This window comes from Oenanthe melanoleuca, chromosome 8 (genome assembly GCF_029582105.1).
Source record: "Oenanthe melanoleuca isolate GR-GAL-2019-014 chromosome 8, OMel1.0, whole genome shotgun sequence".
In the NCBI taxonomy this organism is placed as follows: Eukaryota; Metazoa; Chordata; class Aves; order Passeriformes; family Muscicapidae; genus Oenanthe; species Oenanthe melanoleuca.
The window spans coordinates 4,514,214-4,529,539 of record NC_079342.1 but is presented as its reverse complement, the minus strand read 5'-3'; the positions used below and the strand labels follow the sequence as shown (position 1 = coordinate 4,529,539).

The 15,326-nt window shown below is 44.0% G+C and overlaps 2 protein-coding genes across 4 annotated transcripts; one reads left to right on the top strand and one right to left on the bottom strand.

Annotated features, from left to right (window-relative positions):
* Nucleotides 1-680: 680 nt before the first annotated feature.
* Nucleotides 681-9,121, bottom strand: TMEM59 (transmembrane protein 59). Of its 2 annotated transcripts, none has more exons than XM_056497960.1 (8): nt 8,664-9,121; nt 6,511-6,616; nt 4,259-4,353; nt 3,915-4,067; nt 3,580-3,664; nt 3,188-3,272; nt 2,363-2,471; nt 681-1,648 (listed from the first exon to the last, which is right to left on the bottom strand). In XM_056497960.1, the coding sequence occupies exons 1-8, from the start codon at nt 8,952-8,954 to the stop codon at nt 1,493-1,495; spliced, it is 1,080 nt and encodes a 359-aa protein (XP_056353935.1). In that variant the 5' UTR covers nt 8,955-9,121; the 3' UTR covers nt 681-1,492. The 2 variants fall into 2 exon arrangements, with proteins under 2 accessions (XP_056353935.1, XP_056353936.1); XM_056497961.1 differs by having other exon boundaries at nt 3,188-3,269.
* TCEANC2 (transcription elongation factor A N-terminal and central domain containing 2) lies at nt 8,918-14,892 on the top strand. Of its 2 annotated transcripts, none has more exons than XM_056497962.1 (4): nt 8,918-9,268; nt 10,053-10,194; nt 11,380-11,573; nt 13,955-14,892. In XM_056497962.1, exons 1-4 carry the CDS (start codon nt 9,167-9,169, stop codon nt 14,141-14,143), a joined length of 627 nt encoding a protein of 208 aa, XP_056353937.1. In that variant the 5' UTR covers nt 8,918-9,166; the 3' UTR covers nt 14,144-14,892. The 2 variants fall into 2 exon arrangements, with proteins under 2 accessions (XP_056353937.1, XP_056353938.1); XM_056497963.1 differs by having other exon boundaries at nt 9,167-9,272; nt 10,057-10,194.
* The last annotated feature ends 434 nt before the right edge of the window (nt 14,893-15,326 follow it).

Sequence of the window (15,326 nt, the reverse complement as noted above, 5' to 3'; positions counted from 1 at the left end):
CACACATCACCCTGTCCCTCCTCACAGCAGGCTCTGCAATGACTCCTACACACAGGACAACGGCTGCTGGCACCCAGATTTCTGGGCTGTCCCATTGAAGAGTTCAGCATGAAGAGATACAGGCTTCAGAGGGTAGTTCCTGCAGGCAGAAACCTGCTTAGAACAAACATCCTCCAGGATCTGAAAGCTCCTGACAGCCACACTGCTGGGGTCTGCACATTCCTGTCTGGTGGCCCCTGAAAGCCTCCATCAGCTGCAGTCACACCTGCTCACAGACAAGCTGGGAAGGACCACTGAGCCAGGTTTAAGTAAGGGAATACAACACTGTAGCACCTAGCATCTCAACAGTTCTTCATTTTTTAAACCTTTGAGGGAATTCTGTCTAATCAACAAAAAATTGACAGTTAATTGAAGACTCTGCATTCTAGCCAGCATTCACTTAGACACCTTAAAATAAATCTCCAACACCCCCAACCTGCCAACACTGTGGGAATCAGCATATAATAAGATCCACAAAAATAGGTTAGACATGAGGGACATTGTTAGCTGTTGTTGCTGTGTTAGTGAATCACAGCAAAATCAGGTCACATTGCCCATGAGAGGAAGGCTACAGCCAGGCTTTCACACTGAGCCTGTTGTGGCTCAATAATTAACCATAGCAAAAAGCTATATACACAACATTTTCTATACAGTCAATTTTATTTGTCTGCTCTCATTTCTCAGGAATCAACTTGTTTCTGTAAATGAAGTTACAAGACCAGAATAGTTAATTAAGAACAGAAAATAGAAGTTTTCAGAAAACACAGGTGCTAACTTTACAAGCAATTTAAGATTTAAAGGCTAAAGTTTGACAAAATAACTGACCATGTAATGTTCTACATGTGAAGGGATATGTCCGTAAATTTTAACAAGTTTCCAACTTTCACAAGCTGAGTTTTAGCTTACAGTACCTCACAAATGCTTTCCACCTCGAATATTGCCACACTGTAGAAAAAATAGATTCCTATTTTTGAAGACAAAGTTGTTTGTGCATGGACATTAACAAGTACAAAAAAAATTCAGCAGATAATTTTATAATATTTTCTCTTAACTATAACAGAAAGTGCAACACTAGAAAGGCATCTCCTGCCTACTTAAAATGTCTTATACCTTTACAAAGCTAACTCTGACTGTACACATTACATCCTAGAACACACAAGTAAGTTTGAAAGTGTCCTGGCAGAAGTATGGAAAGCATGCTTACAACTTTTGTAAGCAAAAAGACACAATAGCAAACACCAGTGAAAAGTGATTATGCCTGGAAACAAACAAATTCATGTCTGAATGTCTGAATCTTCTCTACTAGCTGAAAACAAAATCCCATGACATTTGTTGATTTTGCAACTTTATTTGCATTTAAAGACTGGCTGCTAAGCTTCTCATCTGAAGAACCACCACAATCAATCAGGAGTTTCTAGCTCTGTTAGAATTAAGTCTATCAGATCCAACGGATTTAAATTGCAGATTGATCCAGATTGACTTTTGTAGGAAGAGGTCCTGCTTCTTCATGTTCCTCAGTCTTGCATCTAACCACAACAAGTGCAGAGGGTGGGTATCTGTTGAGTTTTTGCTCATTCATGTATTCCAAATCTCCATAGATGCTCAGCTTCTGAAACATTTAAACAAGGTACTTTAAGACAAAGACTCTCCATATTGTGAATAATATGAATTTCATTATGCAGCTGCATTCCAGGTTCTGATGGCTGCAGCCCTGCAACACCAGGCCTTCTGTAACATCTGAAATTCACAGCTAGAACTAGACTTGCATCCAGAAGAAATGTATGAAATCTGCCAGAAGAAGGGTGGATGCAGTGTTTGTGTAACAGCTCCTTTGGTGTGCAAACACTGAGTCAGGGCTCTCTGGGCACTGGGAGAGTGCCTGCTCCCCTCAATGAGACTCTGCACTCACCAAAAACTGTTCTGTCACTCCATTCTCACTATTGATCCTCCTGCATTAAACCCACAGTGGGTCTCCCCTACCCCACCCAACTCCCAGAATAGATTAATTCCCAGAGAAATGGGAATCAGCCTCCATTTGTTCAGAGCAATCTGAAGTTTGTTGAGAGTACAGCATTACAAACCCAAAGACATCATGTCTGAATATGGCTCAGAGCTCCTGTGAGCCACAGGAATGAGCATTCTTGCTCATCAGCTATAAAACCATCATTTAAATAAACAAAATTGGTTTGCCATCCACAGCCAAAAAATAAAAAAACCCTCCTTAACTGAACCTCCCCTAAATATTTCTTAGTCTCCAGACAGCTGTAACATAAAAGCAATATAATGAATAAATTCCAAATACTGTAGTTCTGAAGTGCAGTACCTCAGATGGAACATACTGCTCCACAGCTGTAGCTACAGTGGCACAACAAATCCAGAGCAGCACCAGCACTGACAGGACGAGCGTAGTGGTTAAAATCCAACTGGAATTTCTGAAATGAGAAGAATGTTGATAGATTTCATAGACTGAATAAAAGACAATGAACCTCTAAAAAATTTGGCTCATTTCTGACTGCCTTTCCTGCCAATTCATTAGTCTCTGGCTCTTCCAGCTACACAGCCCACTGCAGACTCCTGTGTACCAGTATCACAAAAGACTTGCTGGATTCTGTTATGGGCCCTAAGAATCCTCCTGTTTACAGATAGAAAAACAGATTTTTCTCTTATGCATCTGCAGGGCAACTCACTGATCCTTCCTGTGTGAACTTTTAAGGAGAAAGTAAGTAAAGCTTTAATAAATACATACTGAGTATTTTCAGCCTGGAAGCAAGGCAACCCAGTGTGCTACACAACACAATCCCAAAACAAAGTGCTTTGCCCTAAAACACATCCAGAGCTAATGAACAGGCAAAACACAGTATTGATTAAACAGTTCCCAGAACACACTCTAAAAACAGAGCAGGAAATTATCAATATGTTGTTCACTTGAAATGGAAAGGAAAAATCAAAGTTGGCAGGACAGCCTGCAAAAAGCATGGGGCCAGCACAGCAAAGCAGTACTAATGGACAGATACAAAACTGTGATGCTGTGCATTCTGAGCCTACAGACTTGGAGACCTTGATACCTCCCAGCAGTGTACACACACAGAGGAAGGGGCTTCACCCTGCTCAGTGGGCAGACATGTGACAGAGCCCAGGACACACGTACATGGACAGACACTTGAAGAAGCTGTCGTTGGCTCGCTCCTCGAACAGTCCCCGGAATGTCTGAGAGCTCCCAGGGCGTCCGTCTGCTGAGGCACAACAGCACAAACAGGGTCAGGAGAGCAAGGAAGGCAAAACCCAAACCCCACACACTCTGTCTTACAGACACATAAAATGAAGCTTTTAAAACAGCCCCAGCTTGCAGGCTTCCATTTCCAGCAGAGCTTGGTTTCCACCACACTTCGCCAAGTGTATGCAGTGCACTCTGCACAGTAAATAATTATACTGAAGCTTTCTAAAAATTTGCTTTCATATGCCACCTGTATTGTCATTTTAAAAACTTGCATGACAGGGAATATTTACATTTCCTCTTCCAAAGCACAAAGAACAACTTACAGGCTGTTTTACTCAGCGACAAGGATCCTTTTGTATCTCCAGCTTCCTGATCAAGCTGTGGAACATACTGCACTTCTGGCTTTGACTAAAACAAAATAAGGAGTTAGGAGATCCTGCTAGAAAGCTTTCACTGATTTTGGTAATTTACGTTTTCAGAACTAATACAGAAATTAACCTGAAGACATGTTTGATTTTTTAAGTCTGAATTTTAAAATGGCCCTAAAGGCAGTGAAATACTAGGAAAAACTAAATGCTTTTTACAGTGCTCTACAGTCTTTTCTCTGTCTGGAAGGAGCAGAGTTGAAATCAGCCACCTTAATGAAAAAAGGAAGCACCTGGAAAATGACAATTTTGCCATCATCTGCTTGAAGGTAGAAAGTCCATGAGGATGTTATGAAGCTCTGAGCTGAGTCCATCATATCACTCCAGAATGATCTCACCAGTGTCAGAGGAAAGAGGAGATGAATTCTTGGCATCAGAGACATTAACTGCAAGCACAACATTAACATTTTTTCCATTTGTTTTCATATGAAAAGGACAGAAATTATGTTCTTGCTCACCTTGTGTCTAGATTTCAGTCCTTTGGAAGATTTATTTTCCATTTGAAGAAATTTTAAAAATGAAGACACACTGAACAGAAACAAGTAGGTGGTATTTGAAAAACATGTCACCTACTTACTTGCTCTTGCCTTAACTCAGCAAATGGCAACTGGTTCTGGCATCCAAGATGGCAAGCATATTGTTCATCAGATTGGGAGTATGCTTCAGTGCAGGCTGCAAGGGAGAAATTCCCCAAATGAGATGATAAATTCTGCATTTTAGTTAAGAAAACATTCTCAGTATAAATTGGATCAGAAACAAAGCAGCAGTTGACAACTCCATTTGCAGAGGAAGCTATGGTAATCCCAAGGCAGCATTTGCTCTGAGGTTTAATGACAGAATCAGAGCTTCAACAGAGCAGGGAGTTGAAATCTGGCTGCAATCAGAGCAAATGATCAGCAGTGTTACTCTGGCTGAGCTCAGGGATGCAAGTTCTCATTGATCCTCCCACCACCACTATAGCTTTCCTCTACATATCACATAAAACATCAGCGAACAGAGATGGAACCCCAAAGAGAACAGAGGGACCATCAGTCCATTAAATCCCTTTGAGGTAACAGCAGAAGCCATGGTAACACAGGAAAATCAAAGGAGTATTTCCTGCTAATACAGAAACTGCACTGAAAGTATAATGGAATAGTTTCTTATGAAAAATTAAGCCAATTCTTTGTTTTAGAGAGAGCTTCTATTAATTGCTCACCAGAGACCATAAAGACCAAGAAATCTAAATTATTTGGAGAGAATAATTCAGTTTATTCTGCCCATGGACAAATCAGGTTGATGATACAGAGCTCTCCTGCACAATTCTAAAGCTTAGGTGGACAGTGTTGCAGTAGTACCTGATCTAAAGAATTAAACCAAAGAGCAACATAGAGGACAGCAGCTCCCCCAGTTTTCCAGAGGAACAAATGGACCATCACAAGGACTAAAAAGCTGGCAGGAAGTGTGGCAGCAGCAGCTAAAGATTTGAGTGTTCAGCTCATGGCACCTGAGCAGCCATTCCACGCTACAACTGCCACCGAGTCAATGTCTGCAGGAAGCACCAGAGACAGAACTGAGCAGAGCAGCCAAGATGGATCTGCCAAGCACACAACACTCACTCAGGGCACCCACCAGCAGATCACAGAACATAAGCCAGCAAAGACAACAGCCCCAGAAAGGAGAGTTAAACCAGAAAGAAGCAACTGTTCCATTACTCTACATGTGCTCTATTGCTACATTACCCTGCTTTATGGCACTCTCTTGTGTGTGGTTTGACAACTATGCTGACAGGCTGTATCACAGCTACTCACACTGTGACAGACTGCAGCATTAGCCCATTTCTGGAGTATTTACTGCACTTTTGTAACATTAGCATCTTTGTGTGCCAGGCTTTCTGCTTCCCTACCTGAGCTGGCCACAAGCTCTCTTGCTTTCAGGAGCTACTGAGAGGACAAAAGCCTCCCCTAAGTGCTGGCCTGGTGCATTACTGTATTGGTAGTAAAGGTGGAGAGATCCTACCTTTCCTTTCTGAATAAAACTGTGAATCAGCTACCTCAATATTATTGGAATAAAGTTCTATACAACTCCAAACCCACTATTAATTGGTCTGTATCACACTCCATTCCTCAAAGGTGTGGCACTTGGGGACATGGTTTAATGGTGGGGGAGTGGTTGGACTTGATGCTCTTAAAGGTCTTCTCCAACTTAAATTATTCTATATTTCACCTTCACTGTTAAATCTTTGCTCTAACACAGACAGCCTGAGAGGATTAGTAACCAGTACTTAAAGGCCTATTCCAAACAAAATATGTATCTCATTCCCAAGGGTTTAGCTACAGGAAAAGCTTAATATGTACACTAAACCACAAGTTACAATGCACATTAAGATCTGTGCTCTTGCTCCACTGAACAATTCACTTCTACAGGCAAATTTGTCAAGAATGGCAAATGGGACTGATTGTCACAGGGAATTATTAAAAGACAAGTGTTCATTTGCCTGCATTTCTCCCCAGGCATTTTGTGTTTTCTATGACCAACTGTTTATAGTAAAATGTAGTATTTCTAATTTATTTACAGAAACTGATGATACTTGAGAAAACAGCATTCAGGAAATTCAGGGAAAAAATCAGCAAAACAGCAACACTGAGGAGAAACTCAGGAGAACAACTTTCCCATAAGATTAATATAAGATTAATTTTAATACATCCCGTATATAGATTTTAAGAAGCTGTTAAACCCAAAACAACTAAAAGAATGCCACCAATTCCAGACCACCCTTTCAGGCCCTGCAGCTCTCCCCTCCACTATGCCTCCAGCTGATGGGATGCTGAAGGGGCTCTGAGGGCTCACCAGAGTCACATTCCTGTTTGGTCCGATTCAGATCGGCGCCATCGTCCACGAACTGACAGATGGAGAAGAGTCGGCAGCCACGCTGGCAAGCAAACAGCTCCTCTTCCTGGGGAGGCACAAGGAAAGGCTTGCATCCCTCCAGCCCACAACAAAGTGTCAGAAAACAAGCATTTTTTTGTTGTTTGGTTGGGTGGTTTTGTCCTCCTTCCCTCCATCAGACGCACAAGCCAGCTCAATGTGAAACGGGGTGAGCTGAAACAAACCCAAGCCAGCAGCACTAACCTATGGATTTATCTCAAACAGAGCTTTTCCTTCTGCACTGGGCAAACCTGGAACAGCAAATGCTATTTTGTAATTCCACAACTCACAAACAATTCCACAAAACACAAACAGTTTTAAAAAGTATTGTGTTTGAAATAAGGAGACAGTGCTGTAAAAGATTTATTGATGCTCAACCTTAAAAAGAGTAGAAAATCTCCATTCTCAGAACTTAAATGGTAAAACTCAGCAAGAAAGGACAGAAATCCTCTAAATTTGACAGTGGAATACAATGTATCTAAACAGATTAATGACTCTAATCAGAGCTACAACAAAACTATCAGAAAAAGAGATTATTTTCTGATGTCCTACACAGCATCCTGGTTATCTGCCTGCTCCACAAACACAAATGTTTATTTATTATATTGAACTGAAGGGCAAAAGTGCTTCCTCATTGCCAACAATATTAAAATTAGGCAAATATAGAAATCCTACACCTAGTATTCTGTCCACAGCTCCAGGGGGATGGATGTGAACTTGAGCCTCTGTCACAGGAGTGTCTCACTGACCACACCCTGCCACTGACCCATGAATCAGAACTTCAAAGCCAGCAGCCACACAAACTGCACAGGTGCAAAACAGGCTCTGAATTAATCTAACAACAACCAAACACACCACACCTCTTGTACAGCCTGCTGTAAATGACCTGGCTATTGTAACTGAGACCACGAGCTTTAAAGGCACAAGAGTAGAAAATTATTAATATAAACTAAAACCTAACACTGACAAGGTGGGTGGTGCTGTAGCAGAAAATGTTTTGTAATTTGATATCCAGATAAATGAGCTGTACAGATTTATTTCCACCACAGTTTCAGTGAAGTTTCTCTTATTTTCCACTCACAAATAAAAGAAGTTTCTTTCAATTCCACCAGGAGTTTTGTGACAAACAGAACAAACACTACACATAAAAGATGTGGCTGTATTAGTGGACAGCACCAACAATACAAAAAACTTATTCAAAAAGTGAAGTAACAAAATTCAAGAGTGCAATAAAAATCACGTAAATATCAGCCCTCCTTGAATTTCAAAGGTCTTGCAAGAGAAACAAGAGTAATACACCAAAACAAGCCGTAATACACATGTAAATTTATTCATATTCCACACAACTCCCTTCTTTCCACCTAAAAAAATCCAACTGAATTCCATGGGGAAGCTGACAAAGCCCTGTTACCTGATCCTGGCACTGATCCACTTGCCTGCTGCATTCCTTGAAATCCCAAATACAGGGTAAGAGTTCCACCTGCTACACAGCTGCAGCTGATAATGAAGTTTATTGCCAGCAAAGAACAAGGAAATATGAGATTTTTGAACACGGATTTTCCAAATTTAAGCTCGTAGTTCAAAGGCATGCATGCATGAACAGCAAACTCTGGGGGATGAAATTAAATTCCTATCAGACAACTTCAATATTTTATAATGAGATAAAACATGCCCATGAAGGCTTGCTGTCATCATTTTATGCTTCATTCTTCAACACCCAAGAGCCACAATGGCATCCTGACTCAGGATCTTTGCCCTGCCACGAACACAGCACAGTTTCAGTGCCCAAAATACGGAGCAGCCCAAGCCAAATTATAGCTGCCTTTTTAGGAATGGAAAGGGGAAAAAAGAGCGGCCAAACGCCCTAAACCCACAAAAGCTCCAGCACTGACAAAGCTGTAGTTTGACAACAGCGCTTCACTGGTAAGCGGCAGCCTACCCATGTACTGACATAAGGAAGTCTCTGTCTTTAGAGAGAGCCGGGGCTGCGGGGGGACGGGGGCAGAGGAAGGGCCCTGCCAGCCCCGGAGCAGGCGGAGGGAAGCGCCGCAGGTGCCGGGAAGGGCCGGCCGTACCTTGGGGTAGGTGTGCAGGGGGTAGGTCAGCTGGCAGGCGCGGTGACACGATGCCGTGTTGCCCAGCACGGAGTCGAAGGCCTCGGAGGAGGCTGCGGGGAGCGGCCCTGAGGCGGCTCCCGCCTGGATCACCAGGAACAGCGGCAGGAGCAGCAGGAGGACGGCGAGGCCTCCCCGCCGCACCGCCATCTTCGTTCCTCCGGCACCGGCAGCCGGCAGCCTCTCGCGAGATGTGCCTCTCGCGGAGCCTGCTGGGAGGTGTAGTCCGCGCTGCGGGGCATCCCCGCCCATTGCGTACAGCCTCGCCCCCGGCGGGAACTACCATGCGGAAAGGGCGAGGCAGCTGCACCGGCTTCCGCGCGATGCCTGCTGGGAAATGTAGTCCACACGGCGGGGTACCCCCGGCCATCCCATAGGGCCTCGCCCCTGATGGGAACTACCGGGCGGAAATGGCGGGGCCGCGGTGGCGGCTTCCGTGAGGGAGGGAGGGCGGCAGGGCGAGCATGGATCGGTTCGTGGTGCGCCGTGCCCGCGGCCCGGAGAGCCCCCGCCGGGCCGCGCCTGGGCCCCGCGCCTACCGGCAGGTCACCCTCGAGTCCCTCAAGGCAGGTCACCGGCGGGAGGGAGCGGGGGCACGGCCCGGCCTCCCGCGGCACCGGCTGAGGCACGGGCGGGCGGCGCGGGGCGGCGGTGTGTGATCACCCAAATCTTTGCAGCGTTTAGGTGGGATCCGAACAGGGAAATGGTTGTACGGGTGCAGAGGGCTCTGCTGCCTTGGGAGGGGTTCCATGGGTTATAACTGGGTGCGGTGCAGGGTCAGGCTGTCTGACCACTGCTGGATGAGATGCCTCACATCCCAGATGTGAGACTTGCACTGTCTGCAGTCTGTTCTGTCGAGGTCTGTGGCAAAACCAGTGAAAAACACTGCAGCTGTGCAGTGTATTCAGGTCTGCATTCGTGTTCCCTAATGCTTTGTTTCTCACCTTGCTGGCATTGTTTTACTTCTGAAGTCAGTCTGAGCTGGATTAATAATAATAATAATAATAATAATAATAATAATAATAATAATAATCAGCCACCTCCCTCTTAATCCCTTTTCCTATTTAGAAACATTTATACAGTGGATTCCTTAAATCCAGAACACTTCTAGGAGATGTTTGTTACGTCCCCAGAGTTTGGCAGACCAGGGTGAAGCCTCTCACTTTGTTTGCTGATTACTTCAGTCTTGATTTGCAGGAGTTTCCTAATTCCAAGCAAGTACCCATCATATATTCTGTGCCATGATCAATAATTCATGCACTGATAACAGCCCCATTAGCTGAGATGAAGGTGGTGTCCCTCTTTATCATAACAGTATTCCACTTTCCTAATGGCTTTTCTCTTTCCCAGAGAGTTGTGGTTGTGGAAGACATAAAACGATGGAAGTCTATACTTGAGCTTCCTGGGCAACCAAAAGAGAACCTGATGGAAGCTTTAGAGGAGCTGAAGAAGAAGATACCTTCCAAGGAAGTGTTACTTTCCACTAAAATAGGTACATCTGGTCTGTCTAAACTGTGAATATTAGGCTGTCTTGTGTCTGCTTGGCTTGTCAATACACTAGAGATTAGTCTGGAAGCTTTGTAAGAAATGAGGAAATTGCTGCCAATGGAATATTGTTGATATCAAGCCTGCAATTTTCACAGCTTGTACTGAGAAAGTCAGCTGTCCTGTGATTTTCCTCCCAGGAAATACTGCATCACCCCTTTTGTGGGTTTGTGAGAGTTTTGAAGAGCTCTCCTTGCTAACTCTGTGTTTTATTCCTGCTGTCCATCAGGGCTCATTTATCTGATTTGGCTGAATTCTCTGAAAGTATGAGAAAACCTCCTTTCAGACTGGCCCAGAACTGCTTCCTGCATCCTCCCACTGAGGAATCCCCAGCAGATGGGCAGCTCCCAGCAAATGGCAGAGCCCGATGCCTGCCTCTTCTCCACGGGACTCGGGGGAGGGATAACGTGTGACCACATGGTCCCTGTCCTTCCTGAACAGGGAGAGAGCATCCCGGCCTTTGTTTGCCATCAGAGCAGCCGGATCTTTGTTCACAGAGCCCTGGAAAAGGAGCTGTGATCCGCCCCTTTCCCCTTTCATCTGCCTTGTTCAGTTTATTCGGGGTTTTCCCGGGATTTTTCCCTATGCCTGCCTGAATAGCGCCGGCCTGGGAGAGCCGCTGAAGCCTAACAGTGACATCTCCTGGCCAGGGAAAAACATCCCTCTGGAAGCAGGAAGGTCCCTTTTGTCTCCTCACAGGAGAAAGCCTCTTCCGCACTGCCAGGCCCTCTCGATGGGAAAGATTCCGCTTGGAATTACCATGGTGTTCCCATGTTAAAATGCTACAGCCATCACCAGCAACATCTGCTTCCTTAAAGGGGTTCCTAGTTAAAAACTAGGCCAAGCTTAAAAGCCTTCACCAGATCTAGGATCAGTGTAAAAAACTAGTCTTAGGCCTGTGTTAAATGAGTGTCGCTCCACACCTTGGTGACTTGGGAAGGTGATTTTCACAATTCCTTGCTAATTTCTCAAGCTCCACGCTTAAATCCTGGTCATTTTGTATTTATGTTTGTGTCAGTGCTTGGTTGTTTTGCTGAAGAACAACGTGTGTGGCTGCTTTAGCACGGATATGAGTTGACAGGCTGTGTTTTTCCCCAGCTGGCAGTCCCAGAGGAACTGTTCTGTTTTCCAGGTCACACCGTGAACTCGATGCGCAAACACCGTGACCCAGACGTGTCCAGCCTCGCCAAGGACATCTACAGGGAGTGGAGAACCTTCATCAAGGAGCACTCCAACAGGCCCAGCATTGAGGTCAGGAGTGATCCCAAGACTGAGGCTTTCAGGAAGAATGCTCGGAAGCTGCTCTGTGAAGCTCTGGAATTAGAGGTACAGTGTAACAGTGGTGGGTGTTTTTGCACCTGATTAGTGCTTTGTCTTAAGTCTCTTCTATTTTCACTCCAAGCCAGGATTAAAAAATACAAGAAGGAAACAGATTTTCTTGTGTTTCAGGCTTGGTTGTTTATTAAATCTTATCAAAAGATTTAATAAAGTGTTCAGTTTTTTTTAATGTGTTCAGCAACACTTGTAGCCACCTGCTAGAAGCGAGCTAAATCCAGCGAGCAAAATCCAGCTAGCTGCAAGGTCTCTTAAAGCTAAACAGTCCAACAGAGAAATAACACCTACATTACTTATACTTTTAACTCAATAACTGAATTCCTGTGACCCTCAGTGTGGCACTAACTGTCCAACCAGAAAATACTGCCTGCAACCATGAAGAAGGAAGATGAACACTGAAAGAGACACCACTCATAATCCTCCATCTTGTCCCATACCTATTAATATATTATAAAAACCTTACATTTAAAACCCTTCACCATGTGAAAGCACACACTTCTATTTAACTACACACCCATGATTTTAACTTCATCACTCAAATTTGGAAGCCTTCTCCAAGGCCTCAGGTCAAAAGCAGTGTTCTCCAGGGGGTCAGTGCCAGAAAGCTCAAAAACCCCAGGTTTCTGGGATCCAGCAGTACAGTTCACAGCCACTTGTCCATGGCTCCAAAAATTCTTTCTTGTGGGAACAAGTCAAACCTTTTCCAGCCAAAGCTACTGCCAAGCTGGTCCTGCCTGCAGAGTAGGGACAAGACCAGGTGATCTGTTCCTATTTTTAGGGATTCCCAGCACATCCCTATTTGTAAGTAACTTTATTTGCAAGGTAGATAATGTTTTTTGGTTGTTAACCAAGTGAACCTGCTAATTGTAAGCAAGGTGTATTTGCTGTCATTTCCATAACCTGTTTACTTGTGTAGCCAGAGCAGTTGGGCTGTACAAGGAGGAAATTAATAGAACATTAAGTTTTTCCTACTAAACAGCTATAAAAGCAACAGTGGGACTTTTTGGGTGTTTCCTAATTAAGTATTTGTAAATTTAAATCTATAGCAAGAATGGAGAGGCAAGGTTGACAGTATATAAAGTGGTGATAAATACCAGATCCCTCAGGTATGTTTAACTAAATGAACAAGGCTTTGCTGGAAGGCCTAATAACTAGTTTGCTTGGTCTATGAAATGCCATAATAATTATGATTTTCAATTTATTCATTAATTATCCTCTAAATGATAAGTCAAGTGATAAACATTCAAGAATTGCAAAGTTGTGTGTTTGCTAGCTGTGAGAACAACCTCTCCAGCTTCCAGTCTGGGGCAGCACAGAAGGATGGTTTGCTGTAGGAATGCTTCAGAAAAGTGGGAGCTCACCTTTGCTGGGTAAAGAAAGCACAGCTATGCATAGTGATTATAGTGGCAGTAAAGTCTAAATCTGTGGGACATAAAGACTCTTGTACACCCTAAACGAGTAGAATTGGGTAAAGCAGAATTGCTTCTGAACAGGACTCAGCTGGAACCACCTGCAGCCACCACATGTGCAAGCAGAGGTCACAGCAGTTGAACTGCTTATAAAAGCAAAGGGAGTCACAGCTGCTGCACTGACACCTGAGAGGCTGACAAAAAGGAGAAGGGAAGGTGGGATTGAGTGGATCCAAGGGGCACTTTAGTGATGGGTAGTAAGACCTGTGTGGTGAAGGACTTGTAGGAATACCACTTAGCTCACTGTAATCTCCTGCATGCAAAGCATGGGAGATTCCCCATCAAAAAAGGCAGAAGTGAAATTAAAACAATTTCTTGAAGAGTGAGGGATTTTTTCCTAAACTGTACTGAATTACAGGTTTTGGCACATGTTGAAGCAATAACTACATAATTAACATTTAGCAAATCCCTTTCTGCGTTCTTAATTACACCTCCCTTACACACAGAGAGCCCACATTTCCCTTTATAGCACCAGGCAGAGAGTTGCCAAGTGTTTGGCATGTCTTAGAGTTGCTGTTGGAATTGAGTTTAAAATAGTATCCAAGGTACCTTATATCAGTAAGATCAAAAGTGAGCTTTATGGAGACACTACAGCATAGCTTATAATTGCAGTGGAGCTTGATACCCAAAGCTTGTCACAGATTAGTTTCCTGTTGTGATGGCAAAGTACTGCCACCCAGCTGGAGGTGGGAATATGTTCCCTGCCACTGACCACGTTGCCTTGTCCCTTAATTGCCAGGGTGGAATTAAATTGCTCTTCCTGTTACACTTGTGATGGGAAGCAGATTTCCTTGAGTCTAAGCTGATTAACGAAGAAACACCGAAAGGCAGCAAACTCCAATTTCAATCAGCTGGCCTCCTTATTAAATGTAAAGATCTAATTTTATACTTTGCTGTTTTCAGATTGATCACCCACTGGCTGAAAATATTGAGCGCGAAGCTTTTCATCTCTGCTCCCGCCTCATTAGCGCTCCGTATCGCAGGGCCGTGCGAGCCCTTGTCTTCTCATTAAAGCACAAACCTGAGACCCGAGCAGGAGTCAGGGATGGCACACTCACTGTCCCTGCCTTTGTACAGAGCCATAAAAAGTGAGGTGGTGTGCTTGATCCTGAGGGAGAACTGCCTGTGCCTGCATCTCCGTGGAACTGGAGCTTTTCCTGCAGTGAGGGGAGTGCAGGTGACTCCCTGGCACCACTCATCAACAGGGCTGCTGGAGAAAAGAACTAATGATGGAATGGGCTAATCTGTAATCTGTAAATCTGACTTGGTAGAAATCCACGTGGGTTTGTTGCAAGGAAAGTTTCTTCTGCTCCTCTGTGTATTTTCCATCCTTGCTGACTCACCTGTTTCTCTCTTCTGCCCGTTTGTTGTAGCTCAGTTTAGCTCCATCCCTGACATGGATGTTCAGGTGTAATCAGCTGAATAACCCTTTTAAAGGAGCAGCTCTGTGCTGTGCTGACTAAAAATACTGGGAACTGTGGGTAATTGGTCCATGGGAGGGGATTCCTGGGGGATAATTGCAAACTCGAGTTAGCTCTAAATCAGCCAAGTCTGCTGCAGCTGGACCCTGCCTGTAGCAAGAGCTGTTTTCCCTTTGCTGCATTCCAGAGCTGGATGAAGAATGGATTTCAATAATTTCCATCATCTCAGTCATCCTGTGATTTGGGGCATTTTCTAAAGCCCCAGGGTAAAGGTGCTGTCTAATGCCTCTGCTGTTCAAGGAGCAGCTTGTTCAGCCTTCCATACCTCGCTCATGATGTCAACATGGTGCTTGTTCTTACTGTAATGTGACAAAAATCTTGTGATGAATTTTCTAAATAAAACAAAATATTCCTTTTAAAGGCTTTTTTTCTTTCTCTAAAGGGAACATGGTTCAGAATGATTGCATGAACAAATCTAAGCAACAAACGATTGTTTAAATTCTTTCTGGTTATTGAAAATTGGAATTCTTGGCTCTATATTTGCTCTGATTTCTTTTGTGTCACAAGTTGTCTTGTTCTCTATAAGCTATTACTACAGCTGTTCCAGGCATGGTGTTCATACCTTCACCTAAAAAATGACTGGCTGTCATTACTTAGACCTACTAGATATTTTTTCATCTGTGGACCCTTAGCAGAAACTTACCTGAGGTGTTTTGTAAACTCCATAAATTTAATTAGATAACTGCAGGTTCTCTTAAGAATATCTTAAACCTAGTTTTGTTTGCTTGGGTAGTGCGAGACGTTTTGCCTGTACACGTTGAAGGTGTCCTCAAACTGCTGAACACAGAGGTTTC

What these genes read in the sequence shown, in the direction of transcription:
- TCEANC2 (XM_056497962.1), top strand. Translation starts at nt 9,167, where the DNA reads ATGGATCGGTTCGTGGTGCGCCGTGCCCGCGGCCCGGAGAGCCCCCGC. An exon ending in TCACCCTCGAGTCCCTCAAG is followed by an intron (nt 9,269 to 10,052) that starts GCAGGTCACCGG and finishes TCTCTTTCCCAG; the next exon opens with AGAGTTGTGGTTGTGGAAGA. An exon ending in GTGAAGCTCTGGAATTAGAG is followed by an intron (nt 11,574 to 13,954) that starts GTACAGTGTAAC and finishes TGCTGTTTTCAG; the next exon opens with ATTGATCACCCACTGGCTGA.
- TMEM59 (XM_056497960.1), bottom strand. Translation starts at nt 8,954, where the DNA reads ATGGGCGGGGATGCCCCGCAGCGCGGACTACACCTCCCAGCAGGCTCC. An exon ending in CCCTGCACACCTACCCCAAG is followed by an intron (nt 6,617 to 8,663) that starts GTACGGCCGGCC and finishes GTGCCTCCCCAG; the next exon opens with GAAGAGGAGCTGTTTGCTTG. An exon ending in GCAAAATTGTCATTTTCCAG is followed by an intron (nt 3,665 to 3,914) that starts GTGCTTCCTTTT and finishes ATTTTGTTTTAG; the next exon opens with TCAAAGCCAGAAGTGCAGTA.